Source organism: Cyrtonyx montezumae, unplaced genomic scaffold (genome assembly GCF_038088225.1).
Source record: "Cyrtonyx montezumae isolate F1298 unplaced genomic scaffold, pur_monq_1.0 scaffold_13, whole genome shotgun sequence".
NCBI lineage: Eukaryota > Metazoa > Chordata > Aves > Galliformes > Odontophoridae > Cyrtonyx > Cyrtonyx montezumae.
In genome coordinates, this window is record NW_027071859.1 from 24137206 (window position 1) to 24162825 (window position 25620).

At 35.7% G+C, this 25620-nt stretch overlaps 1 protein-coding gene across 1 annotated transcript in view; it reads right to left on the bottom strand.

Annotated features, from left to right (window-relative positions):
* KHDRBS2 (KH RNA binding domain containing, signal transduction associated 2) overlaps nucleotides 1–25620 on the bottom strand; it is a 298020-nt gene that overhangs the window by 241822 nt on the left and 30578 nt on the right. Inside the window, exon 2 of the mRNA XM_065730854.1 lies at nucleotides 4522–4649. Within this exon, the coding sequence (XP_065586926.1) occupies nucleotides 4522–4649 (128 nt within the window). The remainder of the gene's footprint in view (nucleotides 1–4521; nucleotides 4650–25620) is intronic.

A 25620-nucleotide genomic window follows, 5' to 3' on the forward strand; every position in this document is an offset into this window, starting at 1 on the left:
GTCTTTTTCCTACTACTATAACTCCTCTTTATGCCAAACAGAAACATCAGAGATTTTGTTTCTCTATCGGAAATAACAATGAAAGAATAAAAAGGTAAATCATATTAGTTTTGGAGGAGGGGAATATTCACAGAACTTCTAGCGACTGCTAGAAGTCTTCAATATTTTTCTTTTTGCTTGCATATTTTTACTATAGAATTGACATAAAAAAACATAGTCATTAATTAATTGGAATAATTAATCAGTCAGATACGGTGGAAAATTCTGAAAAAATCTCAGCTCAGATTTCCTGAGAAATTTCTGCTACACTTATTTTGACAATCTCTTACTTGCAATCCTACACAACACATAAAAGGGAAGGATAAATTTAACATGGGTGAAAAAGAAATACTTCAAATTACTGAATAGCATTTAACTCTATCTACTTAATGAATTATGTACTTGGTAGAACTGCAAAATGACTGGCCAAATGTTGGTAGCTGGCTTACAGCTGTTACATGGACAGGACTTGCATTAATACATTGTGTTCCAGATCATTGGAATTATTTACAGACCCTTAAGGATCATTAAAAAGAAAAAAAAATAATCCCATTAACTTCTGCTAAATTTATTAGAAAGAGGAAAATTACAAAACCATCTTTCTAATCCTGCAAATAGTTATTTCATCCAAAGTCTGTTTTGAATGCCATATAAGAAACTTTTTAGTGGAAAGATCCACTCATAAGCATAATATATATTCAAGATACTATACTTCGTTGTGTAAATTACCTGTGAATTCTGTTTTAATATCACAGAGATCAAAATACTTCACAAGATTTCAGCTGAACAAATAAATTTAATTTCAAGAGTAGTGTCTTGTGACGTGTTATGTACAACGTAAACAGTTTACATTTGGTAAAGAATAGGAAGAAATGTGACTCCAGTCCAAACATTCTAGGAACTTTCATGATAGCCAAAACAAAGAATAAAGAATCTGGATTTAAACTAAATTTACAGTTTTTAATAAGTTTCTTCACCAAAAACATTCACTCTAAAGTAAAACCAGCAGCCTTTCAAGGGGGTAGGGTTTCTTATTCTGTTATTTTTTTCCCCAAAGCAGTAGTTTAGCCTCCAGAAGGAAGCCAGAGAAGTTAGGAAGCTCAGCTGACTGATAGCCAATTTCTCAGATAGACTACTGTCAGATAACTGGGTTGCTGCCTCTGTGCAGGGAAGAAGCTTAATTACCTAAGAGGCTAAGAGGCTGCGTCTTGGAGTTTGCAACTGTGCATAGATTCATAGATTCATAGATACATTAGGTTGGAAAGGACCTACAAGATCATCTAGTCTAACCATCCTCCTATCACTATCCCTACCCACCTAATAAATCCCTTAGCACCTCATCTAAACGCTTCTTGAACAGCGCTAGGGATGGTGCCTCAACCACCTCCCTAGGCAGGCCATTCCAGTGCCTGACCACTCTTTCAGAGAAAAAATGTTTCCTCAGGTCTAATCTAAATCTTCCCCGGCGTAACTTGTGGCCATTCCCTCTCGTCCTGTCATTATTTATCAGGGAGAAGAGGCCCACCCCCTCCTCACCACAACCCCCCTTCAGGAAGTGGTAGAGTGCAATAAGGTCTCCTCTGAGCCTCCTCTTCTCCAGACTAAACACTCCCAGCTCCCTCAGCCGCTCCTCATAAGACTTTTGCTCCAGACCCCTCACCAAGATTATTTCTGATTTTTCTTACTTTCACTGTATAAATAACCCATTCTTTTTTCACATTTGAATTATTTGATACGTAACATTCAAATGATGAATGGTAAAATTTTCATGAACAACCCCTGAGTATTTTGCACAAGCTTTATGTTGAACAGTTAAAAAAAAAAAAAAAAGCTGAAAAATGGGGAAGTCAGTAATAAATATCCTGAGCATTTTTCTTGATCTGTCTTAGATGAAATGTTTATATAAAAAAATAAATGACACTATGGGACAGGAAAAATAGTAACATGTACACTCCAGTTTCAGAAAATTCTGTGGTTATTAAAAATATCTGCTGCATTGAGAAGTGTGTAAAAAACGCATTGGTTTAAGTCAGACTGTGGAGATTTAAAATAATTTACCTCAGAAAACATAATCACTGAACCACCAGGTTACACAATTACCTCTTTTTTAACTTCTATTTTACTGAAAAGGATAAAGACACATATCTTTAACAAATCTGGTAACTTAAGAGAGAACCCTGTTGCTAATATCAGGCTTTGATTTTATTTTTCCATTGTCTGCAACAGCAATTTCACAAATCAAGCTGTAGAAACTTGAATAGAGACAATTTTATAATACTGTTCTGCAACTTCAGGAGTGGTTAAGAAGCCTTCTGTGTTCAATTGAATTCTCACTTAAACCTTAAAATGCGGCTTCTGCTTCTAAAGCTGTCACAGAAGGGATCTATCCCCACTGCAACTAAACAGACAGCATCCTAAACCTTCAGAACAAGTGTTCCATTGAACTGATTTCACATAGCCACAGAAACAATAGATGTCTTTAACAGGATATTCTTTCTAAATTAATTAAAAAGGTTGTAAACGATCTCAAATAACTTTTATTTTTTAACTGGTCAGATTTCTGTTCAGACTTTTTACTCTCTAAGACATTCCCTCCAGATTAACATATCCTGCTTACCCAGCACTGTCCAGAAAAGCTTATCAGCAAAGAAAAGATTAACAATTTAAACTAATGTTCTTTCAAATTTAAGTCCTTCTCAGACTGAACTGTTTATAAAGCAAAAGTATGATCAACTGCTCATATACTATACTCTGCAAAATATATAAAATTAATGTCTTTTTTCACCCCATTTTTAACTGTAAACAGTAAAAATGTATGTTTATAAAGCAACCTCCAGCAACTAGTGAGTACTAATTTTGACTGTCCTAATGTTTACAACTCATCAAGAAAGGAGAAGACACGAGACTACAGCAATCAGGAGCTTGATACAAATTTCAAATCTAATCCTTGAAGAATGGCAGGAAACCTGCAGTTCTGAGAGTTACTACATTCTGAACATGGAACGTTGCTAGAAAATGAACTACAGAGACTTTCCAAAGGTGTATTTTGCATTACTGGAAGAATTTCATTTCCACTGCACTGTTGTGTGGGTTTTTTCGTTTGTTTATTTAACTCTTCAAAACCTGTAGAAATACTTTATATACTTAAATAATTATTAATATAACAAGTTCATTTAAGTAAATGAAAGTTAATTTAATCATATTCATGCAATATATTCAATAGATAATTGCAGTTGTCTTTTAAATAGTTTGTCTATCTTTCTACTATCTTCTTCAAATAATATTCTGAATAATTATCACGTTACTGTTAAGAAGTTATAGCACTATCATGTTCTTATTAAGAATTTCAGATCATTTAAATCACTTATATAAAATACTACAAATCCAAGCAAAGTACCTCTAGCTAGGCAGCAAGAAAGTAGTTCTTTATAGCACTGCATGCTAAGATCTTTACCATTTGGATGATTACATTATCTCAGTTTTATACTCACTATTCAGGAGATAGATGACAGCTAGAATCACTGAATCTTTTTTTTGTTTGTTTGTTTGTTTTTTACACCACTCATTTTGTTTGATAGACTTTTTACTCATAGTAACTTATTGCTATCACTGATGAAAATATAAATCAAAAAGCTGAAAGTACAATCACTGCTAATGCTGTACCAAAAACCACGAGATAATAAATTAGGAAAAAATACTCCAGAAATAAATGGTGATGCTTACCATTTCAGTTTGAATACTATTACAGTAAGTGATTAGCTAAAATCAAAAGCTGTGTAAATAAAACTATATTTTCTTCATGAGAGCATATTTTCTTGTAAAGATATGAAATGATTTACATTTCACATAAAGGTATATGAAATTAAAAACAAAAGCTTCAGACAAACAGTTTAATTTGAGATTCTTTTGAAAAGAAAACTTGCTTTTATCATCTCAATATGTAAAAGTGAGAACAAAAGAACATATGAGCAAAGTATGGGGCAGAAAGACATTTAAGTTTTATAAACAACTTCTTACAGCACAGAAAATCCCCAACTTCTTATAAGAAGAAGCTGCAGCACACATGAAATGACTTTTTAAACTTACTTAACATTTTTTCTTTATTTTGTTAGAATTTTATTTCCTTATTTGGTCCACTATTTTCTAACAATACAATATCTTGTCATTATCAAGAAAAAGGTTTCTGTGACAAAACAACTCACTGTTTTTCCTAAGATCTACCTCCAAAAAGCCAAATGAAGCCAAAGAAAATATTCAAATGCATTTTCATAGCTTTTCTGAGAGGTTTTCAGACAGAAAATAGAAACTATAATACCTAGTGACAGATAAATTCAGACAGAAGCATTATTTCTAGTTATTCAAATACCTTGAAGCCTGCACACTGAGAGACAACAAAAAAAAATGATTATGTACATGTTTTTTTCACTGATTGATTAAGAAAGCAGTTTTTTTTTAATCAGTTTTAGGTTACATTTACAGTACCTTTGGATATTGTTTGACAGGGATCAGAACTCTTTCTGACAACTTTATGTTCTTGTTGCTGATAACATCAAGGTATTTCTTTTCTTCATCTTCCTTCTTGCCTTCAGAACTCTGAAATTTTTCAATTTCTGAGAATAATAGAAAATGAAAGCAATCAGTGACATGACATTTGTCATCCTCAGAAACTATAAACATGCACATCACAATACAGATTTTGCACTCACGCAATATGTACTGTTAACTTTGAATAAACTGGTCTATCACCAGGGTTGAGAGGCATAGGTGACAGTTCACAGTTCATACTATTTGATTAATTCTTTCCCAGCTGAAATTAATTCCAAATGTTCACAGTGGGAATGGGAAAAGATGAAGCTTATGATTCAAGCAATCAATGTTTTAAAGAGGATCATATCATCACAGCCTGATGCTATTTTGTAAATGTGACCTGCCAGAATTAGCGGAGTTCCAAGGGCTAAAATTAAGGAAGAGCACTAAGACACTGAAGAATTATTTAGAAGTTGTTCAAAGTAAATTAAGAAATAACTCTTGCACAAAACTATTTTTCACTGAAGGACTGCAAAAGTAATAATTATACAAGATGAAATGATAACGTGTAGAACATTTGATAGGTTTTACAAAAGTAGCTCCAACATGCACTCAGGTTAGACAGTTTTGAGTGTTTTCACACAAACTCTTTAATTTCTGAAGACCTTTAAGCACAGGATAAGAATATCAATACAATTTCTACCCTGCATTTCTATCTAATTAGATATTGTAGTTCTCTGATAGCATGGGTACTATATAAAAAGTTCAATTTGAAGCAGAGTCATTATTCACAAGAAGAAAAAGGCAGTGCTTATGCTGTGGGTTTGAGAAATGTGCATTTTCAAGGCCACAACACATATATAAGTTTCTTTTATTTAAAAAGGGCACAAAAGAAAAAAAAAAAAAAGGACTAGTTAAAACAATTCAAATTCCAATGATTTACAAAGATCATTATTCCTTTCAAGTATGACTAGTGGGAAGAGAAGCTTTCTCAGAAGACAGATTGGTAAATTAATTACTGGACCAAGACAGAACGTATTAACTTTTTCTATTTAACTATAGTTGTTCTTTATTCTGTATACTCCTTGTATCATTCCATTTTAGGACCATCAAAGCTATCTGGTGTAGGATTCTATCATGAAAAAATGAGGACCAGGATAAAACTGCTTATGTGTTTGCTCCAGGCCCTGGCACGGAGCAGGTTTAATCTCTTATGAATTATGATTTGCCAGCAAGCTGTGAAGCTTCTGGTCACATATAACACACATTGGAAAAAGATAACACAACTTTAGACTTCAAAACTTCAAGTTTATTTTCACGAATTTAACCATTTTGTGTTTACCAAAATACATGGTTAGTACAAGATTTTGAGAGCAATAACAAATGAAGGTTCATAACCATCAGTATTCTTCAGCAAGAATAAAAACAAGGAACCCAACAGAACATTTTCACCAACACTTATCCTAGGCAAAAGGAGAAAAGGCAGTATTCTTTGAGAAGAATCTTCACATATTTTCCACCCACTTCTGCTCTGAGTTAACTGAATTAAGCAGGGTGACAGATAACTTATTCAATTACCTCCTACAGCACCTGTCAATCCTCCAGCATGCTTCACTCTTGGTTTTCATCTCTTAACAGTACTGTTGCACTTTCTTCTGTATAATGCACATGTATCTTACCTCTCTTAATTGGAAAAGAATGTGAATATCACAGTTATGCAAAAGAGGTCACAACTAGGGAAGTGTCAGAGACTAAAGGTATTTCTAACACCGTTCACAGGTGGTTTTTCTTTTTTATTCCCATGAAAATTTATTTTCAGTTCTCTCCAGATTTGGAGCTGTAAAAGTCTGGAAGTAACATCAGTCTGTTCAGACTTTTGTGAAGGAGATAACTTCTTTTTCTTTTTTCTCACTGATTTAGCATAAACTAGAATAGCTAACTGAGTAGCTCTTACTTCTTCAAAAGTACTTGCTTTAATCTTAAGAGTGCCAATAAAAAAAATGTTGATTATAGTTCACTTCAACTTGCTTGACACCTATTGCAAAACTTTTGTAATGAATATAGTTTTTCCATTAAAATTAGGCAGCTCACAGTAAAAACATTCTTTTGCTATGCCTGGAGTCATGTCAAAACTCATCAAAAAATAATGTGCTTCTTGTCAGCCTGTCCAACCTACCAAAAGTGAAATCTACACATCCCTTTCTCTGCTGTCAACATGTGCCTCCCACTGAAAGGATTTCTGCAAGCCTACCTTGCACCTTATCTATGGGAATTCCTCTGTTTGCAGCACTGGCGTTATTTCAGTAAAGAAGCATGATCTGTTGTTATAAGGTCTTGGGTCTTTCCTTTCTATAGAATGATTTATCTCCATTAATGAGATTGATTTGCACTGAGAATAAGAATTTCACCAACCTCTTGCCTGCATACTGTAATAAACGTAGCAATATTACCTAATACTCTGAGAAGTACGCATTTTTATAATGTGCTTCTAGTTTGGTGAGTAGAAGAATGTTTGTACCAAAAATGAAAGAAAATGCCAGTAAAAAATAACAAGTTCAAAATCACTGACACCTCTATCTTAAAAAGATCTTTTCATATTAAAAAGTCACGCAGTTGGAAACTTGAATGCCTACAATATTTTTAAAATCACACAACATCCCAAAATATTTGCATTATAGTACATACTTGAGAATACGCATAAAGACTCATAAAACCTATCTGAACTGTTTCAATTGTAATCAATAGCAAAGCTACTAGATTTTTTCAGAAAAAAAGAAAAATCAGATGTCCTACTAATACAACTGAACAAATTACAGTGACGTTAACCTGTGAGAATAGAAAATCCTAGGATATTTCCTCTTGTAAAAGGGGACACTCTCTTGTACACTCCCAAAAGACAGGCAATTTAAAAGTAAATAGTTTTGTGGCTAACAAGAAAGGGGAGGGGTTTTCAAGGCAGCACGACCAGCCAGAAGCTCTAAAGATTGCCCTATGGCTCACCCCATTCACCCAGAACCACATGCACCTGCTGGCAATGTTCCTCCACTGTAGATATTCATTCAGGGAGATCCTATAACCCTAATACTACTCAGTTGCATGTCTGCCAAATTTGCTTGAACTTGCCCAAAGATTTAAATGTTATCGCTGACAAAGCTAGACAAGAACAGTCAGCAAGATAGCATGTCATATCCTTAAGAAATTTCACAATAAAACCTTGAATTTAACATCCTAGAAAACTCAATTTCTGTGATATTTCAAAAACAGAAAGTATTTATTTGTCAACAAAGATTTTTGTAGCTTATACTGCCCATTCAACAACATACTCCAAGACATACTCAGGTGCTCTCCTGTATTAATCTGAAAACATCAGTGCTGTGTTACATATCATACAGTGCAGTACAGATAAGCATGGGGTGAAAGATGAATTGATTGGCAAAGTCACCAGCAAGTCCCTCAGTGAGATATTCATTACTTATATCTTCCTATCTGAAAGCTGATGGTACTCTTGAGGTACTCTATGTAGCTAGAAGTATTCTCTCTTCACAGTTGCCACAAAGGAGGAAAGTTTTTCCTTTACTTCCTCAGTCCTAGAACTTACTAGTGATAAAACATCTCTTATTGTGTCCTTAGAGTTAGAGAGAGAATTGAACAACAGGCTTTTTTTTTCTTTTTTTCTCCTTTTCTGGTCTTATTTAGCCATTTCAGGGTTTTCCTGTGCTGTACTTCTACAGACATAGAACAGCTACAGAGTAAGACTGACATCTGAAAGTACACTGTATTGGAAAATATGAATAAAGGAAACATACGAAAGTAAAGAACTGGTAAAAAATCTGCTTGGAACTCAGGCTTCTTACCAACCTCTCTTGTTTTTCCAATCAACAGTGCCAACAGTGAGTTAATAACCTATGCTCACAGTTATCAAGAGTATGTGAAAAGAGTCTACAAACCTTTGAAAAGGAGTTTCCATTTAGGATGAGATCACAGATCTTGAGCTCAGAAAGTTGACCTATATCTGAAACAGTGACAGGTAAACTGAAATTTACTTCAGAAGAGCCAAGTAATTGCTGAATTGTTGAGAGATGGAAGATATTTTGGGTGTTTCAGAATACCACAGCTTCCTAACATGTTTCTGTCAGAAAATACAAACCACTGTCTCTGACTACTATACAGTATAAAACAATAATAAATACATACTTTATTCATAACTGGTTAAAAATAATAAAAGAGGGAAATCAAAAATTCAGTGCATGTTTGTATGACCATATATACCGACCTATCTGCACTATTAAAAATACATTGCTTTATCATAATCCAGTTACGTTTCCATGAAAGCTATATCCTGGCACTGATTAGTACTATACTAGGCCACAGATACGTTCAAGGCTGCTGGGTGTTGCGGGTTTTTTTGGGTGGCAAAGATTAATTTTTAAGACACTCAGAGTTCCACTAGGTGGTTCCAGAACTCTGTAATTCTTCCAAAAGATCATATCATCTGCTATTACAGAGGAAGATTACTAATCTGTTTCTACTAGACTTCATAACTGATGTGTACTTCCTCTTGCTGTAGATTTTAATTCACTTTACAGAATTACAGAATGGTTTGGGTTAGAAGGGACCTTTAAGATCATCTTGTTCCAGTCCCCCTGTTATAGACAGGGACTCATCCCTCTAGACCAGGTTGCTCACAGCCCCATCCAGCCTGGCCTTGATTGCCTCCGGAGTGGGGGGATCCAGAGCTTCCTTTGGCAACCTGTTCCAGTGTCTCACCACCCTCACAGTGAAGAATTTCTTCTTAATATCTCGTCTAAATCTACCCCCTTCCACTTTAAAACCATTTCCCTTTGTCCTCTCACTACCCGCCCTTATGAAGAGTTCCTCAAGTTCCTAATATCAGACTGAAAGTAATAATTATAAACAGTATTTTAGCATTAAAAAACAAATATTGGAGATCTTGGCTTTGCTCTGAGCCTCTACTCTAAAGACTGAACAAATAGATCCTTGCTCCAAGTAATCAATAAAGATTATTTCAGGCTGAGAGAGTTGGGGCTGTTCAGCTCGGAGAAGGCTTTGAGGATACCTGAGAGTAGCCTTTCAATATCTAAAGGGAAACAACAAGAAAGAAGGGGAGAGACTCTTTTAGCAGGGTCTGTGGTGACAGGACATGGGGAAATGGCTTCAAACTAAAACCAGGGAGATTTAGAATGGACATAAAGAAAAGGTGTTGCTTTGTTTTGTTTTGGTTTTTAGTTTATTTATTATTTTTTATTTTGTTGTTGTTGCTTTTTCAGTAAGAGTAGCGAAGCTTGAGAACTGGTTGCCCAGAGAGGAGGTGGATGCACAGTCCTTGAAGATATTCAAGTTAAGGCATAACAGGGGCTCAGAACAACCTAATCTAGCTGTAGGTGTCCCTGTTCATTGCAGAGCAGTCGGATAAGATACCCTTTAATGGTCCCCTCCATCATCAAATATCCAGAACTGTCTTTTCAAGAGAAATTGTCTACAAAAACTAAAAATACATAAACTCACATATATCTTGTGAAAATCGAGAAATAATTTAATAACTTTAACATTTATAATATATAGAAGGTTCTTTCTCTGTTTTCTTCTGTGGAATTTTTACAGAATTTGACAGAATACACTCATAACCACACCACACTTGTTAGATTTTCCTCACCTATACAACTTTTCAAGCCATCTCCCTAAGTATTAAATACCTACTTGCAGACACAGTAAGGGTAATAACAATTGGTATCGAGGTGCCAACATTCCGGCCAGTGCATTGGCCCTATTCAGATTAACAAAAGAGACACAATATAAGGCTTTAAACACTAGTCCAATTATCACCCAACAAGTGCTATTTGCAGCAGATAGGGTTAGCAGCTATACACTAGTTTTAGGAAAGTTGCACTGAATGCTCTTGGCTGCCATTTGACAAAATGGTAAAGTACACTTAGAACTGAGGCAAGATTTGAAACATTCTTCTGATTCAATATAATCTGTTCAACAAAAATGAGGAAACCTGAGTCTTGCCTGGAAATCAGATTCCCTATGGCAACTGCAGAAAACAAAATTGCAAGCAAGAGAACTTTTTTCATAGAAAACATGCCAGCACCAGGTAATGTGATTTCATTACACCAGGCTATTTGACATGGGAAATTAAAACTCGTCCTAGAGTGGTATTACAACCTCACATAGCAGTAAACAAGATGCATGTTCTTCATAGGCTTGTCACCTTGCCTTAAGAATACTTGTTTCCCTTGTAGAGGCCAAAGCAATAAATTAAAACGTGCAATGTCAAGGAGACTTGTTTCATTTTCTGCAAATATCCTTCAATCTCTCCAACTACGTTTATAGGAATCAATTTTAAAAGGTAAAGAAACCCTGTTTGAACCTGTCTGCAACCCACTTCATCACTGCTAAACTTGAAAGGCTGTTATCTTGTCAGAGGAGAAGAAAGGGACAGGGAATAATGTTTTCAAATAATATAAGTAGAGTGCATGCACTTGGCACATACCCAAAATACAGTGATGCGAAACCTTTTTTTCTCAACTTAGTTCTTTGTTTATTACACAATTAAAGAAACATTAAATGCTAAGATACATGTCAGCTACTGTACTAATCAGATAGTGTAGATTGAGATGCCGAGAATACACATGCCACAGGCAAGCTCACTAAAACAGAACAGTTAGATGAAACTGAATCCAGAGGAAGCAGGAGCAGCGACAGGGTACACTGTGAATAACTTGAGAAGCCCACAATGGCAGTTAAATAGGCTTCTAAGGAATCTGCACAACCACTCACTTTGTTCCACATTTTTGAATCTTTGTTGATACAAGTGGATATCTGCAGATGAGTCCTAGGAGTTACAGTTCAAACTCCAGCTGGCTGAAAATGTGCATACTGGTACACAGTGACTGCTGATCATTCTTCAACCTGCCAAAAATCCATGAATGCATTTCAGGTTCTGAACTCCACTTTGAAATGCTGAAGTTATATCAGCAACTTATAACAAAAGCAAACATATTTTCACCTCCCAACTATGACTTTCCACAGTGTCAACTTCAAGTCCAATTATTTCCAAGGCAAATCATAGATCATGGTATTGCTAAAAGACTGCATAAAATTCCATGCCAGACACCATAGGAATTTTACTCCCCAAGCACTGTGCAACTTCCATTGTAGCATGACCGTGGAAATGATGCACTTCAGCAATGTGGCAGATACAGTTTGCCTAGAGTCTGTTATGACTCTTCCCGAAGTGTCTGACCTCCTGTATTGCTTTTTATTTATCGCCACTACCAAACTACACAGTAAAAAGAGAGACCTAATGTATTTCTGCTTCCTATGTTTTTGTGACAACCAGTATGTTTCTCCCTCCATTATATCCTTTCCTGCTCTATGCGTTCTTTACATCCCAGATTCCTCTTACATCTCACATCTGCCAAGGTAGAAAAGAGAAGATGTTTTGGTTGACTTGAAGGTTAGCATAAGCAGTGATTTTCTACCTTTCAGAATGGATACTGTGTAAAAAGCAGAATAACTTCTCAGCTTGCTTTTTTCACCAACTGGAATGCTGCTTCATTTTGCTATCAAGAAACTAGCCATACAAATCTAACAACACGCCCTGCTTTTCTTTTGAAGCAATTCCTTCTTCCAGAAAAAGTCTCTGGCAGGTAAGCTTTTAATAGTGAATCAGAAAAAAGAACAACTGCCATGCTTAGTCTTGTCAAGCTAATGAAAAATGCTTGTTATACTTGTGCCTGTTAACGTCTTTCTCCTCCTTCCTGTCTCTTCCACTCCGTAAATCATCTTGTACCTCACTATTAGTGCTCATTATCAGTTACTCAAATTAGTCCTAATGAGAGCTTTTTTTTTGTTTTGCCCAGCACACGTATAATGAAATAGTTAATAAAAAGGGAATGAAAATCACAATGAAAATGATGGGAAAACTTGCTCATTTTGCTGCATATTATGTCTCAAACTAATAAACCTTTCATCTGGTTACACCTCTGTCATTGATGATCCCAACAGCTAACAAAAAGAAACATGTCAATCTGTTCCTACTGCTAAGAATGTACAGGGTACAGAAAAAAACCACTCAGGCAAACACATATGGATTCAAGCATGCTGAAGAGTTTGTCAGCTGCCTTGATCTGCACAGGAAAGAACCGCTCGAGGTCAGAAAATGCCAAGGGCACATTCCTGAAGAAGAAAACGTCCAGGGGAACACCATGTTGCAAGACAATCTGTTCCACTGCAAAACATTTCAGCTTGGGCTCAGCCCAACACAAGAACAGTAATTCAGTGTGCAGACAACGAGAAATACAATATTTTTGTGGAAGTGTTTTTTTTCTATAAATCATAACCATTTTATTAAAAAAAAAAAAAAGATCCAGTAGGGCTAACTAGATATAGTGCATTTACAAAACGCTGATGAAAATCACATAGCCTTCCCTTTGTTATAGGCTGGATGCCACAAGTGACAGCTGGCAGCACTGACAGATGCATCATTTCAATTTTATGGAGAAATGAAAAGACCTTGTTTCAATCAGAAAGCATCCAGCAGAGAGAGAGAATTGCTGATAATCACAAGGAGCATGTGTGTTCTTGCAGATCCAGCTTCATGGCTGCCCATCTGGGTGTCTGAGAATATTAATATCCATTTTAGAAGTACTTGCTTAGAAGGATGTAATAAGGACGAAATATGGGACTTTTAATTCATCTACAACAACAGAAAGTGTGAAAAATTTAAAAAGTTTTTTTTTTTTTTAAGGCATAGGATAGGCAAGACAAAAAATTTGTCATTATGATCTTCTGATCTTCTCAGAATCTTTCTTCTAAATTTCTCTCTTGGGTGAAAAGTTTTTTGTGTCAATTCTATTAGATTCTATTTCTAGAAAGTAAAATGAAGCATTCATTCCGACAGCTAGCAAAGTACTTTAAAAGAGATTGTATTAGAAAGTCTGTAGACGTGTTTTTTACTTTAACAAGTTTCTGGAAAAGCAGAAATCCAGGATAAGATGTCGGGCAAGGAATATAGGAATTTGAAGAGAGGTGTCAAGAGATAGTTGAGACATCCAAGGAAGAAGCAGATAAGAAAAGAGATGGCAGAATCAACCAAAGAGAGAAGAAAGGTGCAAGTTCACGTCGTACTTTAGCAGTCTTCCCTTTGAAGAAGTCAGCAAGTTATTGGGAAGGACATGAGAAATCAAGGGAAGAAATCCAAAGACTACGCGCCTGAGGTGGAGAGCAAGCACAGATAGTAAATAGAAAGGAGAAAGATTTGATTCTGAATGAGAGCTGAAAGAAAATATGCAAAAAGCAGACCTTCTCACTCATTAGGCACGCTTTGAACTCAGTGTTAAATGTTAATTTATGTTATTTTTATACATTTACACATGAATTTATATACGCAGGTCACACAAAACATAATGCCTCCTATTTATTCCCATGGAAACTACAACAGATACAAAGAGAAGAACAATAGCACTACTTAACAGAGCAAACTCTCAGCTACTAGGTACTACTATTCAACACTGCCACCACCATTAACTATGCATTTTCATCAGAGATCAGCAAGCCTGCATGCTGCCCTCATCAAAGTCTGCACCAGTGAAAGTGACCTACCCTCACTGTTGCCACTGTTGAAATGCAGTACCCACTGCCTCACTGCACATACATCCAGTTTGGTCTCCACAAATATTCAGCAAATATTGAATGCTAATTGGTACAAATTTTTCCACGTGGAGGAACTCAGTGACACACCTTTGCTTCATATGCACTTCCATGTCAGATGTCATTTTGTCAGACTGCCCCTCTGCTGCCATTTATATATTTACATTATGCCATTATCTGTTACCATTTGCAGCAACAAAATTGGTGGGAAGGTTCATCTCATCCCCTTCACACCAACATTGTGCTATGACATTGTGGGTCAACATACTTTCGGAGCAGCCTTTGTATTTGTGCACACACATCTATATAAAAAATTATTTCCAGGTATATATTATCTAATTTATGTAGACATAGTTTATTCTTCCATGGATCATAATGAGGTACAGTTTAGTAACTTGGGGGAGAAGAAGTCCTGAAGGACACAATATATTTAGCGCTACTGCAAAGAAGCAACACTTAATAAAGGAAAGTGTAGCAAAACAACAGAATCATCTCCTGCAAAGAAACTTCCAAGGATAAAATTAAGCAGAAACAATCAATTATGTCAAATAGTATTCTTCTTATAACTACACTACATGCTGAATTCCACTGTGGTATTTGCTAGAGAATCATAGACAGTGCAAAGCATTGAGGCCCAACAAGGTCAAGACAATGAAATAGACTGGCTCAGTAATTCAAATAGCAATGTTCTACTTCAAAATATTTGTACAACTGAAATTATACAAATAGACATGAAAGGAATTTTCCCTGAATCAATTTCTGTTTTTGAAAAAAAAGTTATTTCATATTTGGGTCCACACATCTTCAGAACAGTACAGGAAAAAAGCATTCTGTAATCTAAGTAAAAAATGCTACCAACTCACTAATGTTCTTTGAATTACACACAGACAAGTAAAAATTTGGATTTTCAAACATAATTTAAATAAAATGCTTTTCCTTCAGCATTGCTTTCTAGCTTTCCAGCCTAGAAATTGATGCTGCTAACATTAACACTCCAGTGATTTAGCCTGCATTAATCCACATTTTGTATGTATGCTGCGATAGCCAACATCTTTAACAATTAAAGCTGCTGTGTAAAACTTAAAGGCTAGGATACTGTTATAATATGAAAACAGACTCAAATGTGCACAAGAAAAATGGTGTAATTATTCATGTAGTTAACTGAAATCCTTGGAACAATATAACTTGTCATTGCTATGCAGTTCTCTGGCCATCTGCCAAAAGGAAATGGAAAATAAGCAGATTTAACTTTCTGATGTACACTGTATTTTGGGTTTTGTCTATTTCCCTATATTAATCTCATCCTCATACCATATGGAAAGCATTCCATAAAGACAAGTTCTTAAGATTTCAAAAAAAACATTTCAACAAGAAATTAGGCTGCTTTTAATGTCTGAGAAAGCTACATGTAAAAGTCAGTAAAAGCATTTAGCCAACACAACCAAATCATTAGAAGTGCAGAATGAAGTAAACAAAAGACATCATGGAAGTGAAGCAGACTTTTACGTGTGTGCCAGCAGCTCTAACAACTGTACCCCAAAGGCATAAACATAAAACCTGCTGCAAAAGTCCTAAATTAAAAAGAATTATATAAACAGATTAGCACTAACATATACATCCTGGAACTACCATGCTTCTTGTATACAACTCCCACCATTGTGTCAACACAGACATTTGTAGCTGGAAAGGGTTCTCTGGAGATGAGATTTCATTAAATACACTCAGATCAAGAAATATTTTTTGTTTTCAAAGTACTATGAGAAAAACAGTGGAAATGAGCTAAGGAAAATTAAAGACTTGTTTTCAGCGATCACACACTGATTTACTCTCTTCCTTGCTTTTACTTTACTGCTTTTCCTGTCACACAAAATTCCAACCAAACAGTGGTATCTAAGAAACCAACACCTATCGCATTCTTCAGTAATACAGTTTAAAGAAAGGAAAGGAAAACTTGAGGTAACAAACCTTCCAGGCAAAATAATATTTTTTTCAACAGTTGATCACCATTCACAGACAACTCATCATGCAATGATTAGTAATGATTTCACTTAACATTTAACTCTTGCATAGCAGAAGAAAATCCTTGTAGGCATCTGCTTATTTACTGAACGCTGATTTCTATCCAGTGATAAATGGACATCTGGACCCTGCACACACTTATCAAGTGGTGCAGAATGTTTCTATGCAATGCCCAGAATTACATCTTCTTGTTTGTTTCCTTTCACTTGGAAAAACACACAAGATGCTTCACTGATCAGAACTTTATGTTGGCATTAAACACTAACTTTAAGCCTAAACTCCATTGATTGGGCAATTGCATCTAAGAGCCACACTTCTGAAGGAATCTAAATAGCTAGTAGGGTAAACATCTAATTCAGCTACATGAATTTGGGGTTGAGAAAATATAATATGAAGTATTGTATAAAGTACAATAAACCTCAGAAAAGGTTTAAATATTCACAAGACAATAGATCCCAAAGGGCAAAGCTGCTCACTGGTATTTTTAAGAAAAGTTGAATACAGACAAAAATCTAGATCTAGTCTCCAATTACAATAACCTCTGCATGAATTTTCTTTTTTTAAAAGGCCAAACAGACAAAACCCACATCAGATAACAACTCAGCAAATTATTAAATGAGACACATGAGAACAAAAACCAAGATGTTGATGGGGGAATAGAAATTTTCAGTCACAGTATAACAACCTCTTTTGTGTACTGGGGCAAATCTCAGCTTGCTACCCACCTACACACTGTCACGCTGCAGCACTTGGTGGCAGTGAAGGGCTGGTGGTGACAGTTGAGAAAGTATTTGCAGAAAGATGAGGTAATGTCATTGTGACTTTTAAAAGAATTTCATCCCACCATTAAGGGGCTGCACAAAAAATGCAAACATTAAGCAAGCAAACAAAATGAGATCATTAGCAACATGAAGATCAAGAGTGTGACTGGGAAATCTTTTCTTAAGAGTTTTCCTTAGGCACTTACATGATCCTGGACCCTATTCAAACATAAGGATTGAGAACGAAAATCTATAGTGTAGGGCACATTCTTTAAAAAGGGTCTAATATTCTTAGGGCATAATATTCTTAGAAGTTAATATTAAAAATACACAATACCCCTACAACTACATACATAATTGACTATACATACAGGAAACATGGGTATTAACATGGAGGGCTGTTAAAAACTTAGTAAGAGTTACTAAGTTACTTAAAAGGAAAGACAACAGTCACTAAAAAGGCTACTAGAGAAGCTTTTTGAAGGAATACATACGGAGAACTATGTGGAAGAAAAGAGTCTATAGGAGAAAATTAGCTGGATGGATAGATTAGAAAGACTAATCCTACTCTGCTCACCTGCATCTAAGGCAGGAAAAGGAAAGTGAACCAGCATTCTCTATTGAAACTTGGATAGTGCCCTGAATGATCTATATAGACATATATTTGTAGTATAAGTGAAGGCAATTTGACATTCTCTAGTCAGGACTGGAGATCAAACTTATACATCCTTAGCAACTGATAAATACTAATATATCACCACGTTATGCAATGCCAGCAAAAACTATTCTTAATTTTAGAATGTTTCTCTCATATATGAATTAAATCATAAAAACAGATGGTTAAAAACCAAGCTTTCTCATAACAGAATGTTAATAGCTGAGTTCTATTAAATTAAGTCACTGGTTTTATTTTTAGCTCAGGCATATTTTTTCATGCTTATATCCTTCTTTCTGATAGCAGATAAATATACATTGCACCCTTATTAAGAGCAGGCAAAAATACTGAAGAAATAATCCTAATATAGATACAACTCTAAATCCTTAATTTATTACATTTCTCAGACTATTTTACAGAAGGTAAGGTATCACAGGTACAGCATAAGTGAGATTCTGAGGTAAATTACATCTTCATTCCTTCTGCTGCTACAACATACTTACTGCTTTTAAAATGTTTAAATAGCCCCATTAGAAAGTCAAATACAATGGAAGCTTGGCTTCCTGAATTAAAATACATATCATTCAGTAAATCACACAATATTCTGAAATACTTCTACTAAGCAATCAAATCTTCACCTTGGAGTCACCTTAAGTAACACCTGTAGCTTTACATAACAATTTTTGGTAAACAAATTCACATGCTCCTTGGGCATGAGTTAATACAGAACTAAGGAAAGATGAGTAATATGTACTCAGGTTAAATTAATGTTCAATTCAAGATTCAACTGGAAAATAAACTCCTAGGATAATGGTTTTTTTTTGTTGTTGTTCTTTAAAGCAAGATATTTATTTACAGTAATTGTGTTAGGGTCATAATTGTACAGAAACAAGTTGAGGAAGCACAAGTAAACATTTTAATAGTCTAATCTAGTGATTAGCTAGGCAGGATGTATAAATAAATTACAAAAAATAATGTAAATATATTTGCTGTTAATTCTGTAGTCAATGCTATGAATTATTCTGCACTGTGTTATGATTGTTATAGGCCAGAATTATGTCATAGGTAACGAAAAAATGTTAGACCCTTATTCAAACAGTGGTAGGAGACTCTATAATGACAGGAGGTGCAAGAGCTGAGCACAGCACAATGGTAGTCCCAACACAATGAAGCCTACACGATCACTGCAAAAATTGGTCCAATTAACACTGAGGCATCTCCTGTATCTTGACTGTTTTTCTTTGAGTACTCTTCTACATTTCCATTCAATGCACTCAATAAATGGTAGGTCTTAAACACAATTCTTATTTCAACCTCTCAGTTATCAGTCGAGATCTTATGGAATTATTTGTTTCAGTCATACCTGGAGAGCAGCACTACTGAGCAATGTGCCACATTCTCCCTGACCATCCACAGTCTCAATCTCATCATCAGACTCTAGTTCAAACACCTTAGACTGCAGTTGCTCTTTATCACCATTATCAAAACACAGTCACTGTGCCTGAACTGCTCCACATAAATTGCTTCAATTGTAATAAGGAAGGTGACCTCTGATTTTCTGCCCCACTGAACACTACAAAAAGTGAAGCATTTGTTCTCTATGAAGAGTAGGATTTACTGTTAAAGCCTGATACTCTGCAGTCATTTAGATACTGTAACATACATTGCTAAGAGATCTTAAAAAGAAATCATGATTTTTCCAGGGTATTCCAAGTGCTATGATTTTTTCCTTGATGAATGCAATTATGCTGATACTGACAAACAGCAGAGTCTGTTTCGGCCAATGCCACTGAAGATAGTAAAGAAGGTTAGATTGTAAAGTGCAAGGACATCTCAGATAGCATAAATAATGCCAGAATATACCAAGTATCAAAGAGACATCCTCTGTATGCCAACACATAGGTAACAGTAAACTGGAGGAAGACTGAATTTTAGCAGCAGTGTCTGGCAGAAACTGAGTATAGACGATCTCTAGTGAGTCCTAGAAGCTGATTTCTCAATGTGTTAGCAGTCCCAGCAAACATAAGAGGATAAATAAGTTTATTTCAAAAACATATGTCTACACAAAGTACCATGTTATCAAATACCCTTTTCTTACAAATATAAACTATACTGTAGAAAATCCATGTTTTTTTAGTTTACTTTCTATGGAATACAAATCACAGAACTACAATTTTAGAGATTAGAGAGTGCCTCTGGAGACCAACTAGTTCAACCTGCCCGCTAAAGCAGATTCCATACAGTAGGTCCCACTGAAAAGCATCCAGGCAGGATTTAATATCTCCAGAAAAGGAGACCTCACAATCTCTCTGGGCAGCTCAGTCAACAATAAAATGTCACAAAGTACTATAAAATATAAGCAACACATGCTGAGCCAGCAATTTAAAGCTCACTATATTTGTATGTATACAAGTATATGAATGTATAATAACAGATATTAAAGTATGCATCTGCAATCTAAACATCCAATCACTTAAATTTCTTCTTAATTCTCAGCATCACACAGCAAGTTTCAGTTAACAATGCTTAGCTTTTCTATGTTTTACTCTTTTCCAATGACAGTAGCTTTATGTTGTGTTGAAAAGATATTTATGTTTATTGTGATAAATCAAAATAAATTGCACTGCTATGTCTACATACTCCTCAGCCACTAATTTGTCATTTGCTTTCTTATAACTCTTTATAGCACGATGTTCTGAATATTTCTTAATGGCATTATTGTATGTTTTCATAATGAGTATATGTATTCTTAAATATTTTAACATATTCTGAAATATTTTGACTGTCCAAGGTGACCCAATGCCACAGTGTCAGGTTTCTGATTCTAAAACAAACATGTCCATAATTCCTTGGGAAGGAGTAAACCTGATTATCTCAGGTTTATTTATTATATATATATATATCACCGAGGAATAAAGAAATGTCATTCTGATTGACTTAAAATCATTTATTCAGAGTTTATCAGCAAATCTGTACAAATACATACATTGAAAATTCCCTTTATTTCTTGAAGCGTGTCATTCACTATACCAAGAATTTCAAAGAAATACACAAGTGAAAAAATACAGGAATATAATGTAAATTAGCACAATAACTAGTGATTAAAGAAAAAGCTGAATTAAACATAGATACATGCCAAGATAAAAAAGATACCAAAACTCAATGGCAGGAGTTAGGAAAACTCTAGGACTTTTCTGTACCATATGGATAACGGATGTGATAGGAACTAGGTCTTTACAAACATTAGCCTTAGTAGGCTTAAAGGAACACTTCTAAAGCCAGTCTTAGATATAAGCCCTACAGTCCAAATTTATGGAAAGCACCAGTAAGGCTCTCCATCTTTTAATGGCATCATAAAACACTGACACACTAACAAAGTATATATGATTGCACTAGATAACAGCCAAAAGACCACTCTCTGTGAGAACCATGAGGCAAATGAGGCAGCAAAAGCAGATGAAAAGGAAGATGACAAGAACATTCTTAAAGAGACTGGAGAAGAGAGAGCTTTCAAACTTAAATACAAAAAGCTCAATAATCGTAAAAGATCTCCTGACTCCAGATGTCATTTATACCCAACAATAGTCTTCCAGCAGCAGTGGATTCTTTTTTTGAGGTTCCTTTCGTGTTCTTACTTAAGTTCTCCCTCTATTCTAACCAGTACTAACTCCCCTCCCATTTTCCACTCTTCATCTTTCCAGCTGCTACAAAAACACACTTGGAGCAAAACGAAGTGGTGGAACATGAAAAACCATGAGCGCATACAGGTATAATGGATGACTTAAATAATATTTTATTGGTTCTAATTAAGAAGCTGTCCTACTTTCCCAGGCAGGTTTACCCTCTATGTAATCATAGCAGTAGCATTTAACAGAATATAACTTTTGCTAATGATTCCTGAAAAATATGCATATAATAAATTAGATAAATTATAGAAATGCACATTCAGAAACTCAATAAATGCAGGATAAAGGAAAGTTCTTGATGCAGGACTGTGGGTGACTAGAAGGGTGAGAAATTAAAGTACGATGGGAGCTGATACATGCAGCTTCTGATTTCATTGTATTACTAATGAGCACCAACACAAACTGCATTATTACAATTGTTGCAACGGGAATAAAAATAAGTGGTTATTGTATTTTGATTAGACTGTTAAAGCATAATTAAACCAGCAATACATTCTAATTCTTGGATCCTCCTCCACAATGTGTTATTTTTACTTGTATGAAATTATGTAAATAAGAGAATCTCTGCTTTTTCTTCTGGAGGAGAACAAAAAGAAAAGCATTAAAACATAATGGAATGAAACATGGAGAAAGTAAAATTCTAAGTAGCTGCTTTTTAGACTTTTGAAAGAGCATGGCACTGTTACACCAGTGAAACTATGTAGTAAAGATTAGAGAAAAACTAAACAATTGAAGCAACGCACACAGAGGCTGTGAAAAGATGCAAGAAGCAGAGTCAGCTCTTACTGCAGGTACAATCCACTTCCACAACTTCATAACCCTTAATGAAATACTTTTCAGAGTTAACTTCCTCTTTCACAGGGCACAAGTATCAAGCCTAGCACAATGCACCACAACCGGAGTACCTACAGCACCTGGCACCCACAAGGAAGCTCTCCCTGCTGTTGCCCTCACAAGTTCCACCACTGTAGCAATGTGCACACCACAGCTTGAAGATGAAGAGTCATATGGTAGGTAGGTACAAAGACATTGACAAGGAAACAGCCATTTTCTATTTACTAGTTTATAGCAATTAAATATTCTCATTTTATTATAATCATCTAGATGAGTAACTTACGTTGTTCTTGTTTAGCTAAACAAGAACACGCTTCAGCTGCATTACGTTGGTGCTCATGCATACCCACATCTCTACTACTCCATCCCCTGTTGAGATTCTCAGCAACCAAAAATCAGTCTAGTTCCACTGATGAGAAACAGCATTGGATTGACTTCTTTATCTGAGAAGCCTAAATTTTCATGGATGTTATCAAGTTAATTTTTATATACAACACACTGGAATTTCATCATACTGCAATTAATTGGAAATTCATTTAAAATTGCATGAAGCACATGAGAGATGAATTATATATATCACAAAGTACCAATTTATTTTATGGATGTGAAATCCTCCCCAAGAATGTCTCTAACACACATTTTTTTCTTTTATACTGAAGACTGCAATCAGACATTCTCATCAGCAGATATTCAAGTAAAAGTACACATGCCTGACTATCCTTTCCATGAGTTCCCAATCTGAGAATATGACGCACACCCATTATCCCAACAAAAGCTGGAAAAATTGAATGGTGCATGCCTTGTGTTTGCAGAGTCGATTTATTGGAGTGCTTTCCAAGCTGCACCGAGAGAGTTGAGCATACAGGAATCAAAGAAGCACAGCTGAGAAGGAATAACTGAGTGAGGTAATAACAGTAACTTAAACAACAGAGATGGTATCTGTGAAAAGCAACATGGGAGAAAAAATATTTCTTAATAAAAAGTGGAACAGTATATAGGGCTACAGGTTGTGCAGTCTCCATCATTTGGTATTTTAAAGATCCAGTTCAGCAAAGTAACCTTACAATAGCATAACAGATTCAGTCTGAAGCATGATTTTTCAGTGTCCTACCCTCCTGTAATAGAACACACTTTTAGTATTTTATGCTGCTGAAACGTTTATTTATCCCATGCATGGAGCTTGCTGTAACATACTGCACATACTGTAACTTTATCTTTAACAAAAATATTTATAACACACACACTTGGAAAATCCAAACTTGAAACATTAACGCATCTGAAGCTTTAAAAGTCTCCATAGTAAAAGAACACAACTTCATGCAAGCTTGGAACATCTAATTTAAGAACATACTGGGCAATAATATAGTATCCCTGAGTAGTCAGAGATGCAAAGCATCTTTTAACAGCTTAATAAGCTGAAGCAATAGCACCTCCCAAATTTTCTGAAGTACCATAATGAATCAGGGAATTCTCTTTTTTCACAGTCCAACTCTGGTTGTTTCTCTTTCAGGAGTTCTTCACACATACCTGCCTCAAACTAAATTATTCTCAGTGCTTATTTTGTAGCTATGTAAATATTCCGGAAGCTTCTTAATATATTTTCAAAATCACAAAACAAACGAATATTTTCCAAAGAAAAAATATTAAAACATAATGAATCTAGTACTACTGATTTCTAAGGAGTAGCAAAAGTAATGGAGAAAGGAAAAGTACTCTATTTCCTTACCTCTTTTTTTTTTGCACTGTACACAACTAAAATTTTATTAAAACTGGACACGAAAGTTTAATAAAGGCAAATAGATTTCAGCTCAAATGACTAACAGCAATACAGTAATGGAAGGTTCAGATATTTTCTTAAATATTACTTTGGAATATATTTTTCTTATATCTTCTGTTGTTTTATACTTAATCAGATGAAGTGCAGCAATAATTACGCATCAATCTGCATTAAAGAGAATTGTGAAGCAGTTTGGTTAAAAGTCTCAGGCTCCAATAATACTATTACTAAAGCTAGAACAGTGCTCTGCCCTTGGCTCTGCTGGCATTAGCAGCACTACTGATTACAGCCCTATTATGAATGCATGCAAAAGCAGCACAAAACAGTGCCCAGAAGTCAACATTTCTCAAGCTGTCCACCCTGGAGAAAGTAGTAGCCTTTACACTCTGAATACATTACAACACTCATTAGCTACTTACTGAATAAAAGTCAAAGAGCTATATAGACCCTTGGAAACAGAATGAAATACAGACATAGACTGCTTGCTGAAGGCTGGATGAGTAAAAGAAAGTAATGCAGTAAAAGTAATTGCTATTCCTCTATTTTAACAGCTCAACAATTAAAGCACTCGTAAGATGACGGAATCATGGAAAAAGGATCTACTTTAGTTTTGGCTGCTTTGCTTTGGCTGTTGGGTACATAGCTCTGATAGTGAATGTTCTAGAACAGGTATCTAAGTTTCCTCTCCAATCAGTGGAAAGAAGCAGACAGGGTGGGAACACATCTCACAAGCAAGACCTGAGCAGGACCTGAGGGAATGGCATAGAACTGCACATGGGGAAGGTCAGGTTGGGGTTCTGCATTAGAGGGTGGCTGGGCACTGGAACAGCCTCCTCAGGACAGTGGTCACAGCACTGAACTGCCAGAGTTCAAGAAGGGTTTGGACAACACTTATGGTTTGGTTTTCAAGTGGTCCTGTGTGGAGCCAGGAATTGTACACAACAATCCTTGTGGGTTTCTTCCAACTCAGGATGTTTTATGATTGTTTTATGATTGATACAATTGTCACTTTCTGCTCATATGCTACTCAGACGGAAAGGTAACACAATGTACTCAATTTCAGTGCCTGCTCCTGTCTTCTCAACATCCAAGGAACTTCTGTGAACAACATGCATACCCATGGCAGATAATTCTGGAGTATGCTGACAGCAGCAGTAACTACACCTTTATATTATAGCCTATTGGTGGAAGAGTTTGAAGTTAGCACTGCTGAAAAGGGCCTGTACCCAATATCACCTTGAGATAATCTTTGACAACAAATCCACTCTGCTACAGTTGCTAAAGGCACCTTTAACCCACCATAACTGATGGCTAGTGGCAGCTTTGAACCTGATGAGATCAAAACCTCCCACTTAATGTGTAGTGGTGTCCGCATAATCTTGGCCTATACTGTGCTGTACATAGGATACAGGCAGTGATTTCCCTCAGGCAGGCTATTCTGAGCCTTTATGAATGTGCAATAATATTGGCAAAAGGCTTGCAACTTAGCATTGAAGTGCACTGTGCTACAGCCAGGCAGGGCAAGGACAGGAGGTGAACTAAATTGCCATTTGCGTCTCAGGAGGTTTTTAAGCAGCCAGCCTCATTCATAGATTAACTTCCTCTTCTGTCTGAAGGGATATAAATATACACCTACTAATTCTGAGA